Source organism: Salvia miltiorrhiza, chromosome 7 (genome assembly GCF_028751815.1).
Source record: "Salvia miltiorrhiza cultivar Shanhuang (shh) chromosome 7, IMPLAD_Smil_shh, whole genome shotgun sequence".
In the NCBI taxonomy this organism is placed as follows: Eukaryota; Viridiplantae; Streptophyta; class Magnoliopsida; order Lamiales; family Lamiaceae; genus Salvia; species Salvia miltiorrhiza.
Genome location: NC_080393.1, coordinates 10,623,071 through 10,648,005, shown reverse-complemented (window position 1 = coordinate 10,648,005; position 24,935 = coordinate 10,623,071). Strand labels below are relative to the sequence as shown.

The 24,935-nt window shown below is 33.2% G+C and overlaps 3 protein-coding genes and 1 non-coding gene across 4 annotated transcripts; 3 read left to right on the top strand and 1 right to left on the bottom strand.

Moving 5' to 3' along the window:
• Nucleotides 1-7,396: 7,396 nt before the first annotated feature.
• On the top strand, nt 7,397-8,800 carry LOC130992530 (acid phosphatase 1-like). The gene is made up of 3 exons (XM_057917194.1): nt 7,397-7,875; nt 8,209-8,415; nt 8,493-8,800. The coding sequence occupies exons 1-3, from the start codon at nt 7,487-7,489 to the stop codon at nt 8,674-8,676; spliced, it is 780 nt and encodes a 259-aa protein (XP_057773177.1). The 5' UTR covers nt 7,397-7,486; the 3' UTR covers nt 8,677-8,800.
• Nucleotides 8,801-10,502: 1,702 nt separating this feature from the next.
• Nucleotides 10,503-10,657, top strand: LOC130996452 (small nucleolar RNA snoR135). Its single transcript, XR_009092625.1, has one exon. It is a non-coding gene; the product is annotated as a small nucleolar RNA snoR135 (small nucleolar RNA).
• Nucleotides 10,658-17,160: 6,503 nt separating this feature from the next.
• Nucleotides 17,161-18,171, top strand: LOC130992529 (protein OXIDATIVE STRESS 3-like). Its single transcript, XM_057917193.1, has 2 exons — nt 17,161-17,634; nt 17,722-18,171. The coding sequence occupies exons 1-2, from the start codon at nt 17,360-17,362 to the stop codon at nt 18,014-18,016; spliced, it is 570 nt and encodes a 189-aa protein (XP_057773176.1). The 5' UTR covers nt 17,161-17,359; the 3' UTR covers nt 18,017-18,171.
• A 152-nt stretch (nt 18,172-18,323) lies between these two features.
• Nucleotides 18,324-21,031, bottom strand: LOC130992528 (uncharacterized). Its single transcript, XM_057917192.1, has 3 exons — nt 20,827-21,031; nt 18,706-20,600; nt 18,324-18,601 (listed from the first exon to the last, which is right to left on the bottom strand). Exons 1-3 carry the CDS (start codon nt 20,891-20,893, stop codon nt 18,512-18,514), a joined length of 2,052 nt encoding a protein of 683 aa, XP_057773175.1. The 5' UTR covers nt 20,894-21,031; the 3' UTR covers nt 18,324-18,511.
• Between the last annotated feature and the right edge of the window lie 3,904 nt (nt 21,032-24,935).

The window sequence follows — 24,935 nt, the reverse complement described above, 5'->3', positions numbered from 1 at the left end:
TGAAAATTGTAGGATTCTCTACCATGTGTAGTACACTATAAATAGTGAAACTACATTTAGTTAAAATTATTAGGATTTGAATATAAAATTAAAAAAAAATAAAAAATTGGCCGGGCCCGACGGTTCAGGGCCGAACCGGCGGGCCGCGGGCCGCTTTCCCCTTGAACCGTAACCGGACCGAGCTCCTTGGCGGGCCGGTCCCGAAACCGGCCTGTGGTCAACGGTCCGGGCCCGGACCGTTGACTTTCGGGCTGGTTCAGGGTTGGCCCGCCGGTCCCGGTTGAACCGTGGCAGCACTAGTGTCTCACTAGAGCGCGCCCATATATATATATATATATATATATAGAGAGAGAGAGAGAGAGGTGAATAGTATGTATAATAAGAGCTCAATACAATGGTATAAATTTTGAGAAAGTATGATCCCCATATATATATGTTAAATTAACGTAACTATTCATGAAATGTAAAGGAATTTTAATTTTAATAAGTAATTGTGAGATGTGTATAAAGTATAGAAGATGGTTATTAAAATTAAGTGAGAAAAGGGATTCATTAAAATTGATGTGTTAAATAATTGAATATATTAATTATAAATATTGAGTGTGAATGAAATTTAAAATATACAAGGTATTTTTAAAAAATAATGGTGAAAGGGAGTTACAACCCTCGCAAAACGGAGAAGACAATGGCTCCGATTCCAAATCAAGGCCAGATGGTGATAAATCAAAATTAGATCCATGTCTCGATGGTAAAAAGTCGAAAAATTTGGTGGGAATTCATGGTGCAGCTCAAAGAGGAAAAGTGAGAGAATACAAATGAGTGCGGCTAACCCTAAGTACGATTAAGGGTGTAGGTTTAAATTAAGGAGATAATTAATTTAGGGTTAATAGTGTTTTATGTCTTGAACTTTCAGCACTTTTCATAAAATATCCCGAACTTTCATTTTCTTCTAAAAGATCCCGAATTTTCAATTTTTTCAATAAAATGTTCCGCTATACAAAATCCGATGACGAAAATATGACTTATCTCGTCGAATAAAATATTTTTAAGGGGACCATCATTGTTGAAAAATTATATTATATGCCGCCATTGTTGGAAAATGTTGAAAGTTCGGAATTTTTCGTCATCTTTTCGTCATTGAATTTTATATAGCGGGACAATTTATGGAAAAAATTGAAAGTTTAGAATTTTTTAGAAGAAAATAAAAGTTTGAGATATTTTATGAAAAACGATAAAAATTTAAGACATAAAATACTACTAATTAATTAATTTGAGAAGAATGGGCTTAATTAAGCTCTAATCATTCCTATTTTGGGTTTGGAGCACTTTTTATAACAAGACAAATCAAAATAAAAAGATGATGACTTATATTGAGAAAGTATTTCAATGTAAATATGATTGCACTCACAAAATTCAATGGCAACATAAACAGTACACAAGGAAAATCATAATAAATGATTTTGTCTTGCATACTTTCTTGGGACCATTTAATTGATAACCTGACAAATGACCATATAATATTTAAAGTGTTAATTACCCATGCCATGCACTATCTTTTTTTCTCTCTCTAGTTGAAAAGTAAAGTTGAAATTATTAACTATTGAAGTTTGGCAGTCGAAATATGCCGATAAAACTTTAAAGAAATATGAAATGATCGATTCATTGATCCAGTGGCTAGAGCTACAGTCTGCAGAAAATCTTGCATGTATTATGCAACTTGTTATTAGGAGAAAGTAACGCAGATTTTGAGATAAAATTATTGAGTATATTGAGAATGGTAAAAATGTGATGTACTCCTTCTATTTACGAAAAAGAATCTCATTTGAAAGTGGACATAATTTTAATAAAAAGTTGTTGTAAGAAGAATAAAAGTACAATTTATACGGATAGTGTTAGTATAAAAAAGTAGAATAAAGATACATTATTAATTAAAAAATGGAATGAAAATATACAATTTTTAGTTAAATATAAAAGAGAAGGTATGATGTGATGGTAAAAAAAAATGAGACTGTTTTTCGTGAAAAAAAAGGTAAGTATGATTCTTTTACGTGGACCGATGGAGTAATTATAGGGGTGAGCAGAAACCGAACCGAACCGAACCCTTTTGGTGCGGTTCGGTCCCGAATCTATTGGTTCGGTTCCGAAAATTAAAAACCGATAAGTTTCGGTTCGGTTTCGGTTTTAAACAGAACCGAACCGATAAATATTAATATTTTATTATATATTTATATTTTATAATATATATTCAATTTTCTAATTTTTAATTGGTTTATATATTTATATTTTATAATATTTTATTATATATTTATATTTTATATATTTTATAATATATTAATTGGTTTTTTCATAAATTATATATTTATATTTTTACATTATTTTACATGTTTTTAATTGTTTTTTTCGAAAAAAAAAATTGCATTGGTTCGGTAAACCGAACCGAAACCGACGATTTTATCGGTTTGGTTTCGGTTCGGTTTGGCACCCCCAATTGGTGTGGTTCGGTTCCAATTTTAACCATTGGTTCGATTTTCGGATTTGGATTTTTGGTTCGGTTTTGCACCGAACCGAACTGATGCTCAGCCCTAAGTAGGGCTGTCAAACCTAGAGGGCCGAGCTGGCCCGGCCCAACCCGACGGGCCTAGGGCCGGGCCAAAACGGGCCAATTTCTTATAAGTAAAATTTTAACTTATTATATTTTCAATAATCGCGTATTCACGCTTCCATCTTGAATATTGATAAATGATAAGCAAGTTTAAAAAGCATTCATATTTAAAACAAAATGCTTTTGAAAAGCAAAAGGTGAATCATCATTAATCACCTATTCACGTTTAAATCAGTAAGTTTTGCTTTTCTTGTTCATCTTTATTCTTTAGGTTGATAACTAAATTAGAAATTAGAAATGACTAAGTGAGGATTTAAATCCTAATTTCAATTTGCAATCAGACGACTTGGACAAACTTTTTTTGGACTTGGACTCTTGGAGGAATAATGATTAATGAATTTAAAATAGCCTATAACTGACGGGCCAATTTAGGCCCGAAAGCCCAGCGGACTTTTTGGCCCACGGGCCGCGTGACCCGGCGGGCCGCGTGGGTCGGGCCTGGGAGGCCCGGTTTTTTTTGGGTCTTGGAAATCCTAGTCCAACCCGCCCAAAACTACGGGCGGGCCGGGCCAATTTCGGCCCATTTTGACAGCTCTACCCCTAAGTAATTAGTATTGGCCATTGTGAATTTGTGAGTATTGGAAAGATGAAAAGTAAGGATAAATGAGATATTATAAGTGGTGAGACATAATTCAAAATTAAAATGCAAAATTTTTTAATGAACGTTCCAAAAAAAAGTAGAAATTTTATCATAAACGGATGAAGTATACCTTAATTGAAAATGAGTTTTACTTGTAGCAAAAAAATGTCTAGAATTAATGTTATTTTTATAAATAAATTTGATGTCATTACCTTTTCTTGTTAAAACCACCTATATATTCTTACTAGAAATTAAAGTGTATAAAATTTCTATTTGAGTAACTTATAACATAAAATTCGACATCATATGGAAGACTACATATAATGTAATGCATATGGTCCAAGAAAACTTATGGACTGGGAGAGAGCCACATGCAATAGCAAAGGACGATCAATTATTGACTCAATTTCGAAACGTGGCTGATTGACTCAATTATTGAACAATTTCAGACTCAATTATTGAACAATTTCAATTTCATGGCTCCCCATATATGTTACAGAACAAGTTTTTTTTTTTTTAATCTTAAAATAATATTTTAATTACAAGATGCAACTTGGCGAGCATGCCCTTAAACTCTTTAATTATCAGTTGAAAATAATTAGTAAAAGTTCATGGATTTTATAAGAAATATTAGTGCGTGAATACAACATTTTAGATATTTTCTAATTTTGTAAATATTTTTTTAGGGATACGTAATTAATTTTATTATTAAAATTCAAATACTCCATCTCCGTATATAAATTTTAAAGCTATATTTGAAAAGAGTAGTGGTTACATCAGCCATTATTGAGCAGATATGGTCCATATCATATGGATCACTCCTTCAATTAATCACGTGTCAAACATTACTCGCTTCATCTAGAGGTATGTTAAAGCATCCACCGCCATTTTGTCTTAGGGTGGTGATTAAACGGCGATCCCCACCTAAACACTAACCTTGTGTCTTAAATTGATGCTTAAATTTTTATTTTCACAAAATCCTCAATTCGACACTTTTTTTAAAAAAAATATATATTATAATAATTAAAAATTAGGTAAAAAATTAAAAAGAATTAAAAAATGCTAAATTTTAAAATTCAAAAAAATCAAAAACAATAAATAAAACAAAACATATTAAAAATATATATTTTTTAAAAGTCATACACCTACCCCCACCTACCTTTTTCTTTCTTCTTCCTCCATCGTCTTCTGTAATTTTTTTTTCAATTTCAAGCGGGGTGTGGCATCCGCGCATAACAATTTTTCGGCCTTCACATTGGTGCTCCAGTGAGACATGACGTAGACACAGGTTGTGTCTCCAGCCCTCCGCTTTTCCTTCGTCCCGCGTCGACCTGGTGCATAAAGCACCGGGCTCTGGATGCTCTTAGGACTTTTGACACAATTCATATAGGTTTTTCAACAAAGTGAATCTTACAAGGTATTTTGATTTTAAATTTTTTAAACCAAATCGAACTGAAAAGCATTGTACCTTTCAATTGGGTTCAGTTTTTAATAGGGATGGCAATGGGCCGGGTCTGGCCAATACCAGATTCAAATTCGTTTTCATATACCAGATCCAAATTCGGATCCAGATCCGCGAATTTGAAAATTTTGGATCCAGATCCACGGATCCGCGGGTCCAAATCCATGGATCTACTATTTTCAAATTAAATTCAAAAATAAATTCACAAAATGGAGATATAAATCCACTCAAAACAAACCTAACATCATGAACAAATGTAAAGCAGCAGTAGACTTAAAACTCAAAGCACACATAAATCATACTTCATACGATTAGATTTGACTTAAAACTCAAAGCACACATAAATCATTTCCCCATTCACAGAGATTTGAAAATAGTATGGAACAGAGAGAAACTTGCAGGATAGAAGTAGAAGGAGAATTAGAATTGGAAACTAGGGTTTCAATTTTCAAAATTATTCTAATTTCTCTATTATTTTTAATTTTTAATATATATATATATATATATATATATATATAATACTATTAATAAAATAAATATAAAAAATAAATAATATATTTTAAATAAAATCGGATCCACGGTCGGATTCGGATCTCAAATTTTAAGATCCAGATTCAGATCCGTTTTATAAAATGAGATCCAGATCCACGGATCCAAAAAATTGAGATCCAGATCTGTAAAATTGGATCTGGATCCACGGATCTGGACCGGGTCCAGGATCCACTGCCATCCCTAGTTTTTAACACCCCTATATTATTGGAATGACTAATTTTGTAATTCGCTGCAAAATAAATAAAAGAAAAAAAAAAGAAGAAAAAAAGATGCAATTATTTAAGATACCCATATTTCCCAAAAGAGTGGACAATTAAAAAAGGGTGCAATGGTTTAAACGGCCCACATTTTATATAGAGACCAACCAAATAAAGCCCATTAATTACTCTCTCTCTCTCTCTCTCTCTCTCTCTCTCTCTCTCTTATACAGAATTCGACTAGATCGGATCATCAGTATAATTTAGTGTGTATTATTGTGTACCACTCATAATTTTTTTATTTTATAATTATTTTTTATAAAAAAAAATTATTATTATATTATGATTTCTAATTAATATTATCACTAAATATTAAAATTTTAAAAAAAATTCTAACTTTAAATTAATTAACTCAAATAATCTATTATTAATTCAAATAAATATAAAAAATATTTATAAATTCTAATTGGATGAGTGAATCCTTGTTAATTATCTTTATATTATATTAAAATATAATAAATTAAAATTAAAGAAAAAATAATAAAAAATTATAACAAATTAAGAATGATATACGATGATACACACTAAATTGTGGGAATAAATATATATGTTCTTGTACGTATTTTACTCGTAAAATGCAACTTCTCGAGCACGTCTTTATAAAAGCTTAAGCAATTAATTAGTAAAATTCATGGATTTTATAAATACTGTCAATCGGTATATATGAAATATTATTACTGCAAAATGCAGTAAATAATTCACGAAAGAGTAGTACAACTACTGAGATGCGACGAGCCGTGGACCGTGGTCCCATGATTCGTTCATCCAATTAACCACGTGCAATAATATCTCATGCATACCAAGACAATAGATAATTTCTCCAAAAAATTTATCATAATTTTCTCTTTTACTCGTCCACGAAAAAATTGTCATTTATAATTATTGTAGTAGGATCTATACAATCTCACTTAAATTTAAAGTGAGACATTTATGATGTTCATAATATGATAATTTTTTGTGGACATAGAGTAAATTTCTTTGAAAACAAAACTAATTATATAAAAAACCTCTTTAGGTGTTGGGTTTTGCCTTGAAAAGGATCTTGGTCCGGTGATCATGTATATCGATTCGTTGCTCGCTATCCATGTGCTTCAAGATTCTTACAAAGGGTCAGATTTCCTCTGCGATAATCTTTGGGAAACTCTCCAACACGCTAGACATACTACTATTGTTTTTTATTTGGCAACCCACGAGCTTGCCAAGTTTGCTTTATCTTATGTTGATGTTATGATCTGGTTGTTGACGTCCCCACGTTGGCTTCTAGACGCGATTTCTGATTATTAATATATCACTCCGATTTCCCCCTAAAAAAATAAAAAATAAAATAATAATAAAACAATTGAACACTTCAATTAGGCTCACTTTCTAACTCGCCGTATACGTCTTTTAATATATAAAAGATTTATGCATTTTTATTCTTATTCTGTTAAAATTTTTGTATGATCTGTAAGAAAAATAATACTAACATCGAAGTAAGAAAAATAATACTACTAAGCCAACTGGCCACCGGGTCCTCACTTAAGTGAAGTGACCCGGGTTCGATCTCTCTTGGGAGCGAATTGGAGTTTGAGGAGATATAAGGTAGATTTTGGTGAATGGAGAGATAAGGTGGTTCTTGGAGTGGATGGGGAACTAATTATTAACATCTAACATGACTTTGCCCGATCAAAAAAAAAAAAAAAAAAAAAAACAATATTGAAGCTTCTAGTATTTTTTTTTTCCTACGTGGGTCCCTGCATATAGATGTGATTTTGTGTGCAATTAAACCTACAAAGTTACAAATAGTCTTTCCAAAAATAACCTTGAACAATTAATGCCCACATCGATAGTTGCTGCATAACATTTAATTCTGGAGAGTCCATAGATAAAGTTTTTGGTAATTCTGTGCAAAAGAGAGGGCAATTGGAAAAGGGTTGCAATTATTTAAACGGCACAAATTTGCGTTACACAGATCATCCAAATCCAAATCCAACATGATCAGACTCTCTCTCCTTGTGTTTGTAGCATTTACCCTACTCTCATCTTCCCATGCAGATGCAGAATTCAACCCCATCCGGCAGCTAGGGCGGCACTCCGTCGGCAGCGACGACTACAAAGTCAACTGCCAGAGTTTCAGAGTCGGGGTGGAGGCAAACAACCTCCGTGACTGGATCACCATCCCTTCTTACTGCAAGAGCTACATCAAAACCTACCTCCAGAAGAACCAGTACAGCCTCGACGTCGAGGCCATCGCTTTCGAGGCCGTCGACTACGCCGAATCCTTGCAAAAGGACGTCTTCCTCAAAGACATTTGGGTGTTTGATATCGAAGAAACCCTGCTCAGCAACCTCGGCTACCTTGCTAGCTCCAGTGTTGACTTTGGGTAATTATATATAATTCACCTAACTACATGATCTTCAATTCTTTAAATGTACATTTATTTTCTTCAATCTTACCATATCTTATTCATAAATTTTATGCATGTATTCTTAAGATGATGATAGAGAACATAACACGTTATTTAAATAATCCAAGTTAGTAGTAAAGTCAGTTCCTACTCAAGAGCGGATCTACTCTTGAGCTTTCATCGTGGGCCCAAAAAATGAAGTAGAAAAATTTGACTCTACTAAATACTCCACTTTCAGGATTCATCCTAAACTTATTGTGAATGTAATTGATCATCAAGTTTAATTAATTAGGGTTTAATCGCATGCAGGACACAGCAAGTGTACGCGACGCCATATTACGAGTGGCTGACCTCAAACGCAACGGTGGTGCCGGCAATTCTAGAGCTCTACAACGCGGTGGTGGAAAACGGCTTCGAAATTGTCCTTTTATCAGAAGCACCGGAATCTATCGGAGATGCTTTGGTTCAGGCTTTGCAAAATGCTGGATTTTCGGGATGGACCAAACTCATCCTCAAGTATATATGATCTCTATATGTTTTGGTTACTACTTAATTAGCTACATACATCATGATCATACTCATCGTATATGCAGGGGAGATGCGGACAACGGAAAATCGCCAGAGGAATACAAATCGGCGAAACGAACGGAGCTAGTGAACCTACGTTATAGAATTGCAGGTAACGTAGGAGATCAATGGAGTGACCTAAGTGGTGAAAATGTGGGAATCAGGACCTTCAAAGTGCCTAACCCTGTGTATAACAGGATTTGGGATTAAATATTTTATTCGCCCAACTATGTCGCAATTAATGATTCTGATCATCACCTCCAATCTGTATTGTGTAAAATAAATTGCGAATATCAAAGAGCTACCACCCCGGGCCCGTTTCCTTTCTCTTAAATTTTATTCAAACTCGCTGGTTGTGGATTTAATTCAAATTACACTCAGGGACGGATCAAAGAATTTAATTAGGACCGGGCGAGATTTCATCGGATGTTTTTAATGAATTTTTAGTAAAGAAAACAGACCAAACAACCGTCGAGATTTCATCAAAATATATACATATATATAGGTAATAAAAAAAAAAATTGACTGGGCGACCACCGAGGCTGCCCGGCCTCTAGATCCGTCTCTGATTACACTTGTCACTCTAAACTGTATTTTTTTTATAAAAACTATATATGTTCATATTACATCAAATTTAGTTGGAGGTTCAAGTCCTCCTCTTCTAGCGCCCAAAAAAAAACATCAAATTTAGTTATGAAATGTTGAATTGAAAAATGTATCATACTTTAGTACTCAATATTTAAACAGTGTCACAAAAATGTCCTAGACCACGTTTTTCAATCTTGAATCCATGCACACATCCGCAAAAATATGTAAATAGATTGTATATTTTATCTACATAATTTACTCTAATTTTTATAAATAATAGCCATTAAATTTTTGAGAAACCATGAAATCTCCATTAAAATCAATTTTACATTGATTTCAAATTAGAGCTTCACATTTTAATATAATATAAAATGTTTTAAAAGAATCCGAAACATGAATGGCGAATAATACTGAACAGTTATTTACCACTTTACCCCCCATGATACATTTACGCTGGGCTTTTGGATGCTATTAGGCCCAAAATTCACTCACCCACCTGAACTAATGAGCCCATCCTCTCTCTCTCTCTCTCTCTCTCTGGTCGATGATATAAATCATGGGCTAAATATGAAGAAAGCCCAGTTTTAGATCAATTCCATTCAACAATCCCATCAATTCACATACCACTTTTAGATTAAATCGTAGATTTACATTTAAGCGTTGTTTACATTATTGCGCAAAGATAAATCGACAGATTATGTAAATAGTGCCCATCTAACATACAATGAAACTTAAGTCAAAAAAAAAAAAAAAACATACAATGAAACTTAAAAAAAAAAAAACATACAATGAGACTTTAACAATTATACCTTTATTGCACATTTATTCCAAATGTTACCTAATAATGTGCATTTATTCTACTTTTTTGTACTAGCACTACACAAATTATATATTTATTCTATTTGTAATAATTTTAACAACTTTATTAAAACTTGTTTCTAAGCAACAATGAAATTCTTTTTCGTAGGCGGATAAAGTATTTATAAATGTGTAGCAACCTTACTCTATTTTTTAGAGTGACCTTAAACATTTATAATTATGCTAACATTGCATAGTCACTTTCACAATTGACATAAGATAGACATATAAGTGGGGGAAAAAAAGGGGTATGTGTGTGTTTACAAAAGAGGGAGGGAGGGGGGGGGGGTGTTTAGGGTAATTAACAAAATAGGGAACGCACAAAACCCTAATGTTTAATCCAATGGGCCGTCACCCGCACCCGCAGTATAAAAGCCACGCACATCACTCTTATTTCATCAATCGTTCCTCACAGATCTCACCTTCTAAACAAATAAATAAATACTGTTTCGACTTCTTCTACTGCATGAATGAGTTTTGCAGCATCACTAGAGATGCTCTAATCTATCTCAATTTCCCTATATTTTATTATGAATTAATTATTTTCTTCTTTTGGATTTGGATGAATACGGAGTCGGGAAATGTAATATGAAGCAGAGATAGTGTGTATCGACGCAGTGCGAATTTGATTCAAAATGCACTCTGATCGAAAGTGTTCTCTGCAAAATCGAATTCACAAGGGAAAGATGGGCAGTTGTCTTTCATTTTTTCACTTGATTTGTCAACAATCATCTTCCCTACACTTTATAAAATTTTCTCCGATCTTCCTCTTTTTTGTCCAATTTTTGCATCAAATTTAATTTTCAAAATTTTTGGTTTGGAGTTACGTTTAGTGGAGGTGGTATCGTTAATCCAAGCGCAAACTTACAAAATTTGTAAATTGGTTAATTTTCCTGTAATTAAATGTTTAATAGTAGTATTGATTAAAGAAATTATTTAAGTTGGCAGCTTCATATACTTTCTGAAATATTTTTGAGATTAAATAATATATCGACGGGCATATTTAGGTTCGATTGTGTTTCGATTAACTGTATTTGGAATAAAAGATGGTATTGATGGCTTCAAAATTACAAATTGCGTGGAAAACTGAGAATGCACAATTGAAGGAATATTGGATTCAAATGTGAAATGATTAATTATTTTTGATAGCTTAACTAAAAAATGGTTATTGCTTATAATTCAACATATGTATTGAAATTTCAAGACCCTTAACAATAACATCCATAAATTCTTGGATTTGCTTGTTAGATTGAGTTGCCCCTAAAATTGACATTGTGAAATCTTGTTTATTACGTGTTGAGTTGTTTTTCAAGTGATTGTGTGGTTGTTGTTTAAAAGTTAGGTCGTGGATAATGATAAGTAATTTTCAATAGTATAAATGTGTGGCCCCTTCTATTTGATGACTCGTATCGAATTGTAGAAATATTTTGACCCATATATTGATTATAATCTTATCAAGAATCTTTCATTGGATTATGTTGTCTCTCCTTTTCTTTTTGTGGCATATGGTTTAATAGATGCATTACCAAATACAATGGTTGGTGGAAAGGACTAATCTACCAATCATCCATATCTCTTCTGTATTTTGAAGATCAATTGTTTCTCTTAATATTATTTGTTCAGCCTTCTTTTCAATTTTGCTGACTACATTTTTGGCTAAATATCATGAGATTCTTAACTACCAAAAATATGTATATAGTATATAAGAGTTGATGATCGTATTGCTCGGGACCATTAAGGATTTTATCAGTAATATTCAAACTTGACATTTATCAATTACTAGAGTTACCCTCCGTATATATATGACTAAATTAGAGAGAGAGAGAGAGAGAAAAAAAAAAATCAAATATGACACCAAAATAGTAAATTTTAAAAAAATTAATTTTATACAACATTTATCTTTGTACTACAAAAAGAGTAGTACATTAATAAAATAAAAACTTTAAAATTTCATAAAATTAATTTTAGAAAATCAAAATTTGCAAATGGGCTAAGTAATCACTAATCACAATTGCTATTTTGGTAAAGTTGTAGTTATAGATATAGGTATTGATACATGCAACATTATTACTTTCATATACTATTATCTATTTTCTTATTTATTTTAATTTTTTTCAATAACATATTTAATTTAATTTCATAAAAAAAATTAATGTATATATTTTCATAAAAATGAATAATGAAATTGTAGGAAAAAGAGATAGAGAGAGATAGAGAGAGTGATAAAAGGATCACACAACTATTCCTTCAATTTTATTTTATTTACAAAATTTCCATTAATTTGATTTGAAATTAATTTCAAATTGAATGTTGACCTTTTAATATACTAGTATCGATATTACAATTTTTTCAAATTATTTCAATTTTATGGAATTTAACTCTAATGATTGACATGGCTAGTGACGGTTCTAGACTTTTTAGTCAATAAGGTCCAACTTACTATAAATTTATAATTTCATAACATGATTTTTAAATTAATCATAGTTGTATAATTTTATAGAAATAACATATTGAAAAATTAGTTAAGTACCTCCTAGTATTTTTCTCATTTTTTGGGTTGGACAAGGTTCATTATTGTTGAATATAACTTTGTTAAATTTGAACTTCAATTCCTTAGATGCAATGATACAAAATTAAAATACATTTTTAATTTATAACGCATTACAAAACAAGCATCAAATGTAAAATGTGATAGTAATAACATAATACTTGTACACAAATCTTAAATGAGAACAATTAATTATTAAAATAATATTAGATTTCGCTATGATATTTTGCATCATTATCATTTTACTATGAAATTTTATACCAATAATGATCAAAGTAATACCAACTTAACCTTATATATACCAGGCAAAGAATAACATTACAATACTTCAGAAAATATATACATTTTTTAATTATTAAATCTAAAATACAGATAGATACCTAAATATTTTGCAAATTCCAGTAGAGCCCCATTGCCCCCACAGCCCACTAGCCACAATCTAGGTCCGGCCATGGACATGGCACACTGGAAAGTAACCTAAAAATTCTATAACCTAAATGCCTCTCTAGTCGCAACATATTTACCGGAGTCAATTTTTGAGATGGCCGTCATATTGAGCAATGAACCTCAATATTTGGACTCATATCTAAAAAATATAAATTTTGGCTATTTTTTTATATTTTAAGATTGTTTTGTCTTTAATTTGGGCGGACCGGATTCCGATTTGCGTGCAAGTTGAGCTTCGAAATCGAGTTGGGGTGCGCGGATTATGATGGTACAGTTGGTACAAATGGGTGGTAAATTCGTGTCAATTGTGTCATTTATTAGATATATTTGGCACAATTATGCACATTTGTGTCAAATGTGACTGAAGTTGAATGATGGTACAACCGGTACAAATAGGTAAATTCGTGTCAATTATATTATTCATTAAGTACACTTGGCATAATTATGCTCATTTGTGCCAGGAGAGGGGGGAGAGAGACATGGGAGAATCGCGTGTATGGGTTGGGTTGGGTAGAGTAGGATCCGCAAGATCAAGGGTACGTATTTTGGATTGAAATTGTAAAAAATTGTCATAATTTGTGTTTTTTCAGATGAGTGACCGAAAATTGAATTGCATTGCTTAATATGACTATATGACTGTGTATTCTCTATTTACTATTTAAATTTCTTGGGTTTGTTTGAAAAAGGTAAATTTAAAGCTGAATGGTTATAAGATCATGTTCACCCTTAACTTCAAACCGTGCTACCTTATCTGAAATATTTAATTTTTTCGTATAAAGTATTCCATTTCCGATGCTTCTCCTACGATTTTTTTTCAAATTAAAACATAAACCGTTGAAATATTTTTGTGAATAATGGAAAGTCGCAAGTCTATCTGAATAATTCAATAAAGATGTCCCCAACTAGGAAACTGACATTCTTGTTAGTGATAAGTCTGAAAAAAAAAGGGGGAAAAAGAAAAGAAGAAGTCTGAAAAATTAGTCAGCAACATGTGCCTTTAGTTCATGATAAGGTTATACACTGAAAATGATTGAACGCGTTGAAGCACTTTTGCTTACCAATTTTTTAATTATAAATTACACTCTTCTAATCCTCAATACATATTCAGATTAGGAGTCTCTGTGTCGACTAATTGTCTTCTTAATGACCTCTAGCACCCATCTATTATATAATAGGATTAAGCCTTAACCTATGTGGCATATCTAAAATCTCACCATTTCAAAATTTACCATATATAATCTTCATCATTTATTAATTAATTAACTATTACATTCTATATAAAGATTCATTAATCATAATAAATATAATTAATAATAAATGTATATATATATATAATAATATTAACATTACATATAATCTAAATTAATAAATTTTATTATTTATTTTTTCTAGATAAAAATTAGATTTACATGTCTGATAAGAAAAAAATTATAATCTATATACGATAAATTATTTTAATTGAATGTTAGTGATTAGATGTATATTTGTTATTAATTTTATATTTCTCAATAGCGTATATATTATATGTATATGTTGCAATATATTATATTGTATGAATATATATATATATATATATAATATTTATCTTTTTAATTTTCAATAAAATCAATTTTAAATTGAGTTTGAATTGAGACATGCACGTGTATGTAAATTATAAACGAGTTCGGTCATTGATTTACATGTTTTAATAATAAGTCAAAAATTCTATAACATGATTACTTTAAAACAAAATCTTATTTTATGTCTATCAAAATAATTAAAATTTTATTTTTATTTTTTATAAAATATATCCGTACATTTTATAAAATATATATTTTTCATTTCTGCAAACTTTATTTGTTTCTGTTCGTCTATTACTACAACAACAACAACAACAACAACAACAACAATAATAATAATAATAATAATAATAATAATAATAATAATAATAGATAAATTATGAAATTAGTAATGCATAAATGAAGAATTTAGATAAAGAACAACAGAGGACATGATGTTAAAATACATTACAAATATTTAATTATGTATTAAATTTATAATAATCTCAATCGAGTGAAGAATTCATATAAATCACCTCATTTCACATTGATTTTTTTTATAAGGTTTCACTAAAATAAAACTTATACAAGAAGAAGCTCTTGCTCTCCAAATTAAAAATCTATATTTATTTGGCGGAATGATTGAAACTAATACAATTTGAATATCTCCAAGCGAGATGATTCCCGAAACCCAATTAAATGATGATACTCACAAGTTAAAATTTTTGGAACCCAATTCTAATATTTGAAGCTAATAATGCATAAAATTTTGGACAAGATTTTTTCAAGTTCCATACAAAATGATGTTTACAAGTTAGTTATGATGTTGGAAGCTCCAAATCATATAATCTCACAAGTCAACTTTGAGTTTTGAAGCTTCAAATAGTGGTGTTAAAAAAATTGACGCATAAAAACTCATTTTTTGTATTTTAAAGTCTACACGAGATGATGCTCAAAAGTTTAGTGTTCAAACGTTATATATCGTCTTTCAGGCGATAGATGATAATATGATCCTACATAGTTTAGACGAGATGATGCTCAGATGAAAATCTTCAATCTTATATCGACCTTTTCCAAAACATTATTAAATAAAAATTTATATAAAAATAATATTTATTATTATAATAAAAAATTAACATTTAATTAAAAAATATGGTCCAGATTAATATAATTTTAATTATATTACCTCAAATTAAATAAATTTAAAAATAATTTATATATAAATAATTGCTTATATAAAAATAATATTATATAATTTAAATAATAATATAAAATAAATATCCGTCGAATTTCGACGGGTTATACACTAGTTATAATATATTGGGTTTTGCTAATATGAAAAGGTCCAAACATTTTATATTGCCTTATCTATAGTTAGTTTATTTCTTATTTACAACAAGCTCATTATCTTAATGGTGTGTTAATCACATGAGCATCCCAAATTGGTGAACAAATTTTATTAATGATTAGTGTGAAAGTATACCATTTCTTGAAAAAAAAAATTGCAACAATGATATTTTACCTTATCAATTCGGATAAGAAAAAATAGAATATTGAGCAAGTATATCCATATTTATTATACTTTTTGTATGACAAATTCTTTCCAAAAATCTTAAGAATAATATATAGAGAACCCAGTCAATGTCTGATTAAGACCCAATATAATTCGTAATTTTCCAATAGCTATTTATCGTTTATAATAAATATGGGAAATGGATATGGACATATGGGGTGCCATGTCATGTCGATATGGAACCAATGGCAAGAAATGTTTCATGTGCTTCTTGCTAGGGTAGGTGGTCAATCCCATGTTTATTCCACCTCCCTCCTTCCTTTTTTTTTTAATGATTTAATATTTACTCCATCTCTTACTTGATTTCTATATTCATTGTCAACAACTATTTGAAATCTCATTTCTAAAGTATTATATCTATACTATTCTCATGACTAGTATAAAATAATCTTTATATATACATATATATCAATATGTAAGTAATACTTATAAAATATTTATTTTTTAAAAATTTAAGATAAAATTTATCTTTTTTCTGTATATATACTTACCATTCAAATCCAATACTTTTATGTGTGTCACACATATATATTATATCTGTGACGATAAAAAATATAAAGTACTATACAATTAGCACGATTGTAAAAGGATAGAGTATGTTGTACAATATAATTATAATAAAGAATCAAACCACCAATACTTAGAATTTTGTAATATTATATAAATGATCCTATATTATTTGCAATTAAAGATTGTGGTGTGGAGGATTAGCAATAGGTACATGTGTTTTATTAGTTTAATGTTATACATGTAAGGTGGGGATGAAGACGGTGACTAGGATGTGGATGCCCTCCTAATACTATTGAACTTATCTATGCCCAAAGTAGGGCAAAATCCCAAAGTCAAGAATTCATTTCAAACCATACGAGAAGATAATGGCGAATCTAAAGATAAGGCAAAAAAAAAGTAAGGCAAATAAACATTTGGTCTAAAATTATCAAACTAGAGGGCCCCTCTAAACTCACCTCATGTTTCTCTAATCTAACCGTGCAATCCCCAATCACAAATTGACACGTTCCACGTCGGTACCAATCCGCACAGCTGCGCCGCTGGATGGCGTCCACGTGTCGCATTCCCAGCGTGGGAAACATGGGATTTTCCATGCACCCTAAGGTGATGGGATACCTTTTTTGCTCCAGAAGGAAAAGCAGCCTAATCCACTCATTTTACATGCCCATATATATGTTTGATTTAATTGGTCCAAGAAATTCATGTTATTCAAGTATTTGAGAAGACTATATATATCTACCCACTGCAGAAAAGAGTTTCTTGAGATCCCTTTAATCTGTTTCTTGATAATTTTTTCTTGATTTGATTTTATTTTTGTGTAATCTGTCGAAGATGGAAGGAGGGAAAAGCCATCATCATCATATGTTTCAAGATTCATGGTTTCAATATAAAGGTAACAACTTGAAGAATGAAGAAAGATTTGAATCATTATCAGCTACTTCATCTTCATCTATTGGAGAAGATTCAGATGCTTCAAATGGATCATCCATAACTTCATCTGATACAGTAGATGATGTGTCATCATCTTCTTCATCGTCATCGTTGAACTCCAGCTGCAGCGGAGCTCTATATGATCTTTCAGAGATCATGGACCAATTGCCCATCAAGTAAGTGAAACTTCGATTTTTTTTTGTTTTTTGGATCTTATATTTTATGTGGAGACTAAATGAGATGAAATGATTTGGTGTGTGCAGAAGAGGGCTTTCCCAGTTTTACAAAGGGAAATCAGAGTCGTTCACATCACTTTCAAGGGTGACAAGCATTGAAGATCTGATGAAGAAAGCAGCAACTCCATATAGAAGAAATTTGAAGGCTTCCAAGAGCTGTGGAACTGGTTTGCATAGCTACAAGCAGTATACTCTACCTAAGGCCACCATATCAAAGAAGGCTTCAAGGGGTGTTTCTCTCTCATCATTTCCAACTAAGAGAGGGGGTGTTATCAACACCAAGCCCCCTCTCACCCCTCTTCACCAGGATTTGGAATGTTGAAGAAAAAGTTTTACATAACATCCACACACACACATGAGAGAGAGAGAGAGAGAGAGTTGTATATAAGCAATTTTGTGATCATATTCTATTTTCTTTCATTGTTCATAGGCACAAAAATTACAGAAATGAGATTACCTTTTTATTTCAGATCAAAAGTTACAATTGGTTCTACTGTTTATCCAACTTTGTGTGATTCTGTCAAGAAATAGGAGGAAATTGATAAAAAGCAAATTTGAGTGTTTATCAAGATAGTTATAAAATGGTCTGAATGCTATCAAGAAATAGGAGGGAACAGCAAAAAACCACATTTCAGAAGCAAATATAGTAACTAGATTATTATAATTTTGTTTAAAGATAAAGAGACAATTAGATGTTGGAAGACAACAAATGAGGATGCTGTTTCAGACAAAGATCCTAGCTTTAGTGAGAGAGAGACATTGCAGAAACAACTGAGAATGCTGTTTCAGACAAAGATCCTAGCTAACTGACGAAGATTCATGGAGACATAATTGTGGTTCGATTTCGGAGTCTGCTTGATCGCCTAACTGGAGTAGGAACAATCATGGCTTCTCTACTTTGGCCTCCCTGTTCAATGCAAAAATAACCAAGAGTTTGTTGATTTACTTTCAATTACATAGAGATCCAAACTAAATAACAAAATGATCGTAGGTTAGGTAAGTATGAAATACCTCTTTCTTTGAGATCTTTCTTTCAGTAGTAAAGCTTCCACGTGGAGTGAAGCTGACTGCAGATGGCTGAGACGACGCAGGAACCACCACTTGAGGTCGTGAGCCACGCTTGCACATGTCTTCAGACACGATCATCTGGAACTTCCCCGAGTTTCCAACTCTGCTAGGCTGTCCAACAACGATCTCACCAATCAACTCGACTGTTGGCGCGTGGATGTGGCTGGCGAGCTTCGAGTGAGATGATGGTAGTGAAGCTCTAGCCAAAAACTCGACTTTCCTATCAATGGAATGAAGCACAGGTGCTTGGTGAAGCACATTCCCCTCAGCTGCAAGTTTTTGCTTTAGCACAGGATCAGATCCCTTAGAAGATGTGCTGCTTCTTGATTTTCTCGAATAAATGATGGCTATTGATGTTGAAACTACGAGTAGTACTGCAGAAACTCCAACAACGGTGTTCCATTCCGATTTCTCCATTCCAACTTCATCTGTAGAATCACTCAACTCTTCATGTGATTCAAGAACAACAAGTTCCTCCACTGATCTTGTGTCGTCTGCGCCTTTGGACTCCGTTGGTATCTCCTCCAATACAGGTACCAGCGAGAACGCATTGGTATCTACACCACTGCCTATAATCTCCGTTTCTGCAGCTTCATCCTTGTTTACATTATCCTCATCCAAACCAGTATAAGAAGACACTACTTCCATATCCAACAAAATGCCACCATCTAAATTTTCATCTGTTTTTGCATCTATCAAGTGCTCGGATTCATCAGCTTCAAACTCAAATCGAGCATCTCTCACGCCCTCAAATTCTGCAGCTTCATCAGCTACATCTTGACTATCCACGTTCTCATTTCCAATCATCTCCTTCTCATCATGCCACTCCAAATATTCAACAATTTCTGCCTCAATACTCTCATCAGTTTCACCACCATTTTCTTCCTCAACTTCTAACTCCTCAATACTGTTATCTTCACTATTTACATTCTCATTTCCAGCCATCTCCTTCTCCTGCCACTCCAAATACTCAACAATCCCTGCTTCGATGCTCTCATCATAACCACCATAACTTTCTTCCTCGACTTCTGCCTCCTCAATACTGTTATTACCTCCATCTTCCACTTCAAAGAAGCTATTGCCATGCAAATTCGTGCTGAAAAATTCAAGTGTTTGATTCTTGATCACAACACCACTATCTTTAAAATCCCAAATGGCTTGTTGAGTTGGTAAATCTGTTGGTGAGTTCATTGGACTAATGTAGGAGGTTAACAACAAACAAGCAATCAGTGTAAAAAGCAGCTTTGATATCCCTCTAAGACACCATCCTTTTTCCATCTCTTCCTCCTCCGACTCATAACCATCAACGACACTACCATTACCTTCATCAGATGCAACTCCATTTCTCTGATTTACATCATTTCCTTTTGGAGGGGAACGCGAAGAGTCTGCAATCTCCTCCTCTACTGCCTCATAACCATCAACGACACTTCCTTTTGGAGGTGAAAGAGAAGAGTCTGCAATCTCCTCTTCATCACTAGCCTCCTCAGAATCAAGAGAGCTATTCAACTCCTTCTCAAATCTCTTGAGTATCTCTCGACGCCTATTTGGATTGAAACGCAGGTAACGAGGCCGTGGGGAGAGGTAGTTCGTCAAAGGGTCATAAACCTTCACAGAAGAATTGCAAATTCCCCTTTTCGGGGGACTACTTTCCAAATCCAGATTGGAGTTTTTGTGAGCTTGAGCATCACAAATGCTTGGATTTCCCTTTATCTCAGCAAGAATTTTCTTTCTTGCAACTCCAGACATGAAATGTTTGCCATATGCAATTTCGTTGTTTGCAAATTGTGGAATCAATTTATCCACACTTGAATCATTCTCATCATTCTCCACCGATCCTAGCCAAAAATAAGAATCAACTACTAATCTTACCAATAAAAAAGCTTCAATTAACGAAATCTACATTCAACTTCCGGCATAACACAGAACAACCAAAAAAAATTCGAAGAAAACCCACCCGAGAAATAGAAGAAGACAAAAACGACAAACAAAAACAATAAAAAAAATTCAAGAAACTATGAACAATTAAGGAAAAGAAACAAACAATTAAAAAATAGGATATACCAGAAGACGGGAAATTGCGGTTCGCATTCGATTTCGATGGAGACAAACCCTTCTCAAAACCATTCATTTCTTTGCTTCTTCAAATCTTTCGATTTTTCAGTGCGTGTGCTTATTATTCAACGAGAGAAAGAGGAAGTGAGAATTCTGCAAACTCCCCTCGAAATTGAAAGAGGCAAAATTGGAGGGAAATGGGAGATGTTGAGTTGAGTTAAGTGACCGTTGGGAGTTTGGATTTGAATTCATTCCTTTGTGACCGTTGGAATCTCTGACGTGGCTAACGGCTTCTTTTTAGGACAAATTAGCGAACTTCATAAATTGCTAATACAGAATTTACTTATTTACTTTCCTCCAAAAAAAAAAGATACTTATTTACAAATTGTAATAATCTGCAAATCTGATTTTTATTTTTTTATTTTTGAGGAAAGAAAAACTGAAATATTAAAAAAGAGGCAACTCGTAGTCTTATGCAATTATTCGATTATTCGATATAATTGATGTTAATAAGATTCAAATTTGTAATCTTTTAATCATAAATTCACCTTCTCCGTCTAAATAACCATAAATGAAATATTTTTTGGATTAATTAGTAAATTTTCAATAAATTCTCATTTTACACACTGAACTTTAAAATACTTACTAAAATTATATAACTATTAAAATTTTCTCATTTTGCATATTCTCCCATTTTTTTTATTGTGGTGATATGGCATAAATGCACTCGTTTTGTATCAATATGCTCGCGTGACATAAATAGAGGTGTGTGGAAAAATAAAAATGACGTCGTATTGTGTAGTTTGATGGAAACGACGTTGTTTTATACCCAAAGTTTGGTCGAAAAATGGACGAGTATGCAAAATGAGAAAATTAATAATTGATTAATTTTAATAAAAAAATTAAAATTCGTGTGTAAAATAAAAAACTATTGAAAATTTAATAACTTATATGAAATTAACCCTATTTAAAAAAAAATCAGTTACATACCATCATCCCCATATGATACTTAATGATTTTTAAATTTCTTGTTTATTTAGCTATTTGTGAACAAAAACGTTAGTTTTGAATGTATTTCAATTTAAATTCAAGAAATTTAATAGTAGTGTTTTTTCGTGAACCATTTGTGTCCAAGCATATATTCTTATTGAATTTGTGATTTTAGATATGAGCCGTTTGACCGTAGTTGATTAATTTGAATTTAATTTGTCTTGATATTTATTTTCATTTTATTGAATGGGCTTTAGGGGAAAACAAAGGTGAAGACTGAAGTCTCCGCTACTCTAAGCCCAACCTTATTAAGGCTCAACTAAGGAGGTCTCCTAACACTTTAATTTGAGAGTGGATACCGTTTTGGGTTTTGGGTTTCTGAATTATAATGACTAACACAAAACTGGTTGAATAAAAAATCAATGTATTACCATGGCTTTTAATTTTTAACCTATAATGGTGGTTTCAACCTAAACGTTGTTAATGTAAAAAAATGATTTTATAAATAACGGTCATTGTATAAATATTTATAATAATTAATAAACAATGACATATGTCCTACTTTTATCTAAAAATCAAAGAGGCCACAAAATCTCATTTGTATTGGCACCGGACCGCGGTAGGTCTTTGCAGTTAATTAAATAAGTTTTTTTTTTTTCTTTTCTTTTTAATTGTTGTTTGTGGAGGTATTGGTCGAATTTTGGGGAAGAAGGTTACTGTTATATATAGTCTTATAACTATAGTGAGATACTTCTCTCACACACTTGTATAAATATCAATCCTTTTTGGCTAATTTTCATTTTTTTTCTTCCACGAAAATATTACTAAGTAATGGATTATCGGTATCTTTTGTTATTAAATTGCAAGATAAAGAATTGATGAGAAAAATAATTTTTTTTAAGAGATTAATCATTCATACAAAAGTGGTCATTTACCTATCATTATATCATAGTATTTCATAATACAACCCTACAACCCCATAGTATACCCCCAAAATAACACGCGGCCATTAAGCAAATACACATCAATAGCACAATTTAATCTTGTCATTAAACACATAAGTTTAATCTGGAGGAGTGGAGAGAGGTGAGGAGAAGAGGGGTTGGTCCACCCCGTTCCGAGCAGTTTCCGGTGAGACACTTTCACAGACCCAAACCTAGGTTCAACCGTTACCCCCTGTCAGGTGAGAAACGTTCTGAGAAGAGATCACTCAAAAGCGAAATAACATTATTCTTCAATAACTTCCCAGAAGGAACTAGGGTTGATCTTCTTGAAAAGAGATTCAATGAGATAGGAAGGGTTACAGATATTTTCTGTCCCAAAAAGAGAGATGTCAAAGGGAAACCTTTCGGTTTCGTGCGTTTTGAGAAGACTGACAAAGAGCGAGTCTTGTTCGAAATGAATAATATCTGGATCGGAAGTTACAAACTGAGAAGCTACATCCCAAGGTTCGAAAGAGCAGCAAAGGAATTCCCAAGTAGTGAGGTGAATGGAGGTTTCGACATGCACAGGAATGAAACTAGGCCAGCGGAGAACCCCAGGAAAAGAGTTCTTTACGTACCAGACAACAAACGAGAAATAGGAAGGTCATTTGCGGAAGTCTTGGGAGGTAACAAGAAGCAGTCCATCCCAGTGGCAGATGAAATCATTGGATTTCAGTCATCTGAAGAGGACACGGAATGGCTTCGCAAATCCTTTTCAGGTTTTATTAAAACTGAATTCGCGTGGGAAGAATATGGAGAAGAAATCAAGAGTGAATGCTCATCACACCTCAAGATTAACTCTCTTGGCGGGAATCTCGTTCTCATTCAGAGTGTTAACGATATTTCAGTTCAAGATCTTTTGCAAGAACTAGATGAATGGAGGAGTTTCTGGTTTGAGTGGACTCGACCGTGGTCTTACGTAGACGTGAGCACCCAAAGAACGGCCTGGACTAAATGGTATGGGGTTCCCCTTCAAGCATGGAATACTAGGTTCTTCGAAATTTTGGGAGCACGTTTGGGGATGGTCCTGAAGATTCACGACCAGACAAAGAATAGGGAACGTCTGGACGCCGCTTTTATCCAACTCTCTGCAGGTTTATCCTCCCTGAACAGAACCTTCGAGTGCAAGATCAACGGAGCTCACTTCAAAATCAGAGTCGAGGAGGTTTCAGACCAAAGCTTGGCGGAGGAACCCCGGGTTCCTGACGAGGATCTGGACTCAGAGGAAGAAATCGAATCTGAGGACGACGAAGAGGCAGCTTCCCTTGATTTTCCGGCATGTGCGCAGGCCGGAGACGATCTTGAATTTCCCGGCAGCGGAGATACTGACTCAGCAACAGTTCAACAAGCCTCTCCGAATTCCCCAAAAGTCGGCGCAAACGATCCACTTCCCCATAAAGATTGCACGCCAGCAGTCTCACAATTAATGGGGGCCCAGTTTCAAGAAAACTCGGAGGAATCGAGGAGTCGAGGCTCTCTTCGTGGAGGCTCACAGGTTGACAGGTGTGTAATTTCTAATGTAGTCATTGTGGAGGATGTCTTGGGTTGTGCCAGCCCATTACCTTTTTGTGGACACAAAGATCAAATTCAAAGCCCGGAAGATCCTGTAGCCCCTGGACCAGTTGAAAGTGGGCTTTACCAAACCTCTCATAGAGCAGAAGGTGAGGCCCAACAAGATCCAATCCCTCCATCTTTATTATCGTCGAATGGAGTCACCCTTCTCTCCTCTCCACGGGCCCCTATTCATCAGAAGAAATCTAAATCCAAAAAGAAAGTGGCAGTGGAGAATTCCCTCAAGTTCGGTCTGAATCGTTTCTTGCACAAAAGACCCAAGCCCTCTCTCTCAAAATCACAACATATGAGAGCTTTAGCTGGAGTCGTCCCAGCCCCCAGGCTGGTGGGGAGCGATGTTCTTGAGTCTCAAAATAAAGACAAGGAAAGCGAGGAAGCTGGGTCTAGGAATTCAATTGAAGTAACCAGAGATCATTCCCTTGATGAGGGGGAAAAAATTTGGGAGTTTGGGAAACAAATCGGGCTCCAAAGCAACCTCGAAGATTCGAAAATGGCCAAATTGTTGGCGAACAACGAGGGCAAAGAAGGGACCAAGGCGAATTTTCCAAAGAGTGATCAATGAAAGTGCTATCT